The sequence below is a fragment of the Megalobrama amblycephala genome, linkage group LG9, assembly GCF_018812025.1.
Source record: "Megalobrama amblycephala isolate DHTTF-2021 linkage group LG9, ASM1881202v1, whole genome shotgun sequence".
NCBI classification, from domain to species: domain Eukaryota; kingdom Metazoa; phylum Chordata; class Actinopteri; order Cypriniformes; family Xenocyprididae; genus Megalobrama; species Megalobrama amblycephala.
Window position 1 is genome coordinate 39,649,509 of NC_063052.1, and position 5,477 is coordinate 39,654,985.

General features: G+C 35.5%; 1 protein-coding gene across 1 annotated transcript in view; it reads left to right on the plus strand.

The window, feature by feature from the left end:
* LOC125275884 (major histocompatibility complex class I-related gene protein-like) overlaps positions 1-4,910 on the plus strand; it is a 29,498-nt gene extending 24,588 nt beyond the window's left edge. The window contains exons 2-6 of the mRNA XM_048203188.1: positions 2,116-2,352; positions 2,436-2,696; positions 3,482-3,766; positions 4,247-4,357; positions 4,489-4,910. Of these exons, the coding sequence (XP_048059145.1) occupies positions 2,116-2,352; positions 2,436-2,696; positions 3,482-3,766; positions 4,247-4,357; positions 4,489-4,526 (932 nt within the window). The 3' untranslated portion in view covers positions 4,527-4,910. The remainder of the gene's footprint in view (positions 1-2,115; positions 2,353-2,435; positions 2,697-3,481; positions 3,767-4,246; positions 4,358-4,488) is intronic.
* Positions 4,911-5,477: the final 567 nt, after the last annotated feature.

Genomic DNA, 5,477 nt, shown 5'->3' on the forward strand with positions numbered 1-5,477 from the left:
ATATGAACAGTCAATCCCCGCACTTCAGTGTCTATATATATTACACATACAGTGTATATCAATACCGATATATATCCAAGTAATACATTGTTGCAGTGTTTCCCATACATTAACTAGACTGTGGTGGCCTGCCACATTCTAATTGGTCCAGCAAGAGTCTCACAAAATCCTGTGGGAAACACTGCACGTGTCTTCTATTAAACACAACGTTAATCTGAAGTTAAACCTCAATTTAGTCCTGGAGTAGCTCTAGTGTTCCTTCAGGAAATCAGCTTATTAAACCGCTCCTTAATGTGTAATAGTGAAATATAAAAACATGACTTTAACTTGAATCTTTGTAAATTTGTATGTGCTAAAGTAGAGATTGTCACTGCATCTACACAGTTACTGCCTTTAAATGAAGCAACATGCAGCATAACACCAGTGTTTCTCAGCTCATCATTGACTGAAGCACAGGCTAAACACTTCAGCACAATGTGGTGACCCACAAAACTGAATAATTCAACTAACAGATCTGTATCATCTTCATATCATCAAAAACACATTTTTATTCTTCTTATGAGTTATTGACTTTGCATCTTTTTTTTTATCGTAAACCTTTGCTATAAAAAAAAAAGCATGGCAGCACAGGGTGCCAAACATTTACCATTACTGAAAATAATGATTAAAGATCGTCAGAAAGAAACGGTCAATGACTGGCAGATCTGTCTGGGGAAAAAAAAACCCTTAAAATCAAGTATAAAATACTTTAAATATTTGAATATTTAAAAAAAATTAATGTCTGCTGTTTTATAATAGAAATGTTAAATGACCAACATAAATGTTTAGGGATGCAAACTAATAAACATTTAATTTTGCTGTTTTTAGTTGAAAATATATGCTATAAATTACATAATTTCTAAACGCCAGCAAGACGAAAGAGATGTTTGTGGACTATTCACAGAGAGATGGTCATGTTCCCATTCACATTAGTGGAGTGGAAGTATAGAGTTAAGAGATTTCCTTGATTCTTTGGCATTCACATCTCTGAGAATCTTTCCTGGAACCTACACTCAAAAACCATAGTGAGAACAGCCCATCAGCATCTCTACTTCCCGTGGAAGCTGAAGAGGTTTGACATCTCCTCTGACATCATGTCAAACTTCTACCGTTGCACTATAGAGAACTTTCTGACCGGCTCCATCACAGTATGGTACGGCAACCTCTCCTCTTCAGACCGCAAAGCTCTGCAGAGGGTGGTGAGAACAGCAGAGCTCATCACTGGTCTTACAGGACATTTATCAGACACGCTGCTTGAGAAAAGCTCACAGATTCATCAATCTAATCACAGACAACCAGACTGAAGAACAGCTTTTATCTTCAAGCCATCAGACTGCTTAACAGCCAGCTGTCCTTCATCTAGACCTACAATCACTTACTGCCAATCTTATACATGTTACTTCTGCCACTTCTGACACTGAGACTTCTTACTCAGGAATACTTACTGCTCTTAAGGTTTACTATTATTGTATTTGTACTGACACTTTTTATATTCTTTCACGTAGCTCTGTGACACTTTACACTGACATTTCGGACACTGATCTTCTTATCTCAGTACCTCAAGGACTGCTCAAGGTCTGCGCAACAAAACCATCTCAAAAGTAGCATAATCACAGCACAGGTGTAAAAGTATCCCAGTCCCAGACGTGGCAACAATGAGCCGAGCGTCGTTACATGGCTAGCGGCTGTGTGACAGACAGAGACAGTTGACGTTTGTGTGTGCAATTTAAAGTTTTATGACTTTCTATTGAGTTTTAACATGCTTCACTGTCGGCAACAACGGGACACTGGACCAAAATATGTATGGTTAAACTATGTAATGTTAGTTTTATATCGTTAGCAACTAGTTAACCTTGTTTGCTTTTTATGTTAAATGAAACATTAACTGTGAAAATATATACATTCATATTTATACATTTACTCTGTATTTAAGTCTAAATTTAAAGTACAGACAGTACATACTCAGTACAAAATCATTAAATAAGTTTGTTTTCACTGTATGAATAAATTTTACTTGCAGTAGTTGCATATTGATATATCATGTTTTCATTGTTGTTTGTTTTATATCTTTTTCAGGGAAACACTTCCTGCACTACAAGTTTACAGTCCTGACTAAAGCAGACACATTCCCAGAGTTCAGTGCTGAGGGTGTTTATAATGACAGACAGATCAAATACTTCAGTAATGAAGAAAGAGTCTGGATTCTGACTGAAGATGACTGGACTGAACCTCCTAAAGATCCACCTGATTCTAGAAACTGGTTCATTCATCAGATCAGGACTCTGACAAACTGCACAAACTCACAGTGTTCTGGTGAGATTCATGATTTACTCTCATTCATTATCAGACATTATATTCACTGTAAGTTTGTCATGAGTGTTGTTCTGTGATTGTAGAGCTTCATGTTCTTCAGAGAATAATTGGCTGTGAACTGGAGAAACGTCCTGATGGAACAGTGAATCTGACTGTCTTTGATGAATATGGATTTGATGGAGAGGATTTTATATCCTTTAATTATAAAACTATGCAGTGGATTGATAAAAACCCCAAAGAAACGAAAGTGAAATGGGATCATCAAACAGAACGAAACCAGTACATCAAGTATTTCCTCAAGAATTGTGTGAACTGGATCTCCACATTTAACAACATTAAAAAGGGTATGTTTTAATCAATTACTTTAATTGGCTCCTGTCTCTTTAATCTCTCTCTCTCTCTCTCTCTCTCTCTCTCTCACACACAACCTTATAAATCATACTAAGTGATGTTTTTTGAAAATGTAAAAATGCAGAAAGTTTTGTATGATGGGTAGGTTTAGGGGTAGGATTAGTGTAGATGAGAGAATATACAGTATGTACAGTATAAAAACCATTACGTTTATGAAATGTCTCCATAAAACATGAAAATGCGATGTGTGGGTTTTACAAAATAACTTCAGGATTTTTTTTTCTAATTGTTTCCCGATACAGAAGCAATTTATCACCAGTGACAAATAAATACGAATGAGATGAATTGAATTGAAAACTCTTCAAAAAATGTTCAATGTTTTTTTTTTTCCACAGATGTAGGGGTTTTCTCTACACTTTTAGATGTAAGTGTGTGTTGGTCATGTTTATTAGTGCAGATCCAGTGTGTGTCTGATACTGTAGAGTTATAGATAGTGTCTCTGTGTAAATCACTGGATGTTCATCTGGATTGCAGGAGTTTGATTTTCACTCTGGATTAACAGATTTCATGTCAGTTTACTAAAGTATTAGATCCACCCACTAGTTAGCAGATTTCATTAAAGAGAAAATTGAAAAGGCTCATTCTCATTACGTCTTTCGAAACCCATTTGACTTGATTTCTTCTGTGGAACAAAACATTAATTTCTTCCCAGCACAGAGAGATAATGAAAATTTTTGCAAATATTTGTTTGTTAATTGCATTATTATTTTCTCTTCAGTTCCACCAAATGTTCACGCTTTTGTGCCGAAAGCTCCTGATGATGACAGTAATCTGGTTCTGACGTGTCTGGCCACTGGTTTCTACCCCAGAGATGTTCAGATGAACATTAGAAGAAACAAAAACACTCTTGAGGATCAAACATCTACTGGGATCAGACCAAATGATGATGAAACCTTTCAGATGAGAATCAGTGTGAAGATCGACACAAATGACAATGGGCTTTATGACTGTCTGCTCATTCACAGCAGTCTGACTCTATCACGACCACTTTTAACACTATACGGTAAATATCACCATAAATTTTGTTGTGATTATGATTGAAAATCTATTATGCACTAACGCTCACAAAGTTTAAAAAGCATTAAAAAGTTAAAATATTTGTAAAATATTTCCATGCTCAATTTCACTCATGTTGAGTGTAAATAAGAATAGAGTATGTTGTGAAACGAGAAACGCAACCATTCCTGTTCAATCTCTCAGGCACGTTATTAAAAATAAACTTCAGCGTTGCATTTCTGATAGTTTGATCATTTGTAAGAGTATTCTGTTGTTTCAGAAAGATAGAAATGGGCAGTTAGCTTTGAGGCGTGAAACTTGCGGTATGTTTTTAATGTAGAATAACCTCTAAATTTCAGGGACATTTTGATTTTCTATTTCATGAGCCCTTTAAATAATTTAATTTAATGGCATGAACAATTAAGGTTTAAACTCTGTTCAAAGTTTGAAGTCATTTATGATGCATTATGTTTTCTTCATCCTGCAGTTGGAGGATATTGTGAATCTTCTTGTCCTGTTCTAGCAGCAGCAGCTGCAGTTCTATTTCTAGCTCTCACTGTGATTGGTTACTGCGTCTACAAAAAGAGAAGGTCAAATTGTGAGTTAGAAATATTCAGCAAGATCATTGTTGCTTTAAATTTCTTGTTATTTAAATATAAATATCTTTATTCTTTTATTATATGTCACGATGAAGTTTTTAAACTATATAATCTGCTGTATCTTTCCTAGGTCTGATGAGAAGTCATCGCTATTGTGTTGGAGCGTAGTATACAGCAGGGGCCGGTTGCACCAGCTTTGCGTAAGTTACAACATAGCCTAGTTTTGACGTAAATGGGCACAAAGTTACAACTTATGCACTACTAAAAATTTTTGTGTTGCACCATTAAACTTGCAAGCGTAACTCTACGTATACACTAAATATTTATGGAAGCCTCCTATCAGGAGTAATGGTTGGAATAAAATAGCAGACTGACTGAGCTGCATCAATAAGCTCTTATTTTACCTGACAGACTTCATTCTTTACACATATATGATGCTGCTGACATTTACACTCTCTTACATTTTAAGAGAGAGAACATCATGTGTAACGATTACTTTGTTAGCCACTCTTCAACACGAACCCGTTAAACAGCGCGCCGTTGTGCGCATTGGTCCCATCACTCCATGTTGTGCATGTCAAATAAAATCAGTCATAATCAATAAATGTAATTTCTTATGTTTTTTTGTTTTTTTTGTATCAGAATGTATTTATTGATCCTTATTAATTTAGTTTCAAATACAGTTTCTGAATGTTATTTACATATAAAAACATTTATGATCAAGTAGTAGGCTATTATATTTAATGGAAACTTATTTTTAATGTTAGCTGCTTGAGGCAAAATAAGTCAGAATGAAGGATAAACTGAAATTCACGGAATTTCAACAACTTCTGCTCCTGTATTTGAAGGATCACTGAGGGTAAACGTCATTTTATGCGACTACGCATTACTTTATAGAGACCTTACGAGCTACTAGCTACGTTCTGCCTTAAAGGGTTACTTCAGGATTTAGCATTAAGCTTTGTATTAGTAGAATACCACTAGTATTTTCAAATTACCGTGCTTTCCCCCTTTATATCAGCCCGAGATGAGAGATTTATGCATTTTTATTCTGTAAAAAAGCCTCCGATGACGCAAAAATCGTCATTTTGCGTCATCAGAGGCTTTTTTGGCCAGAGG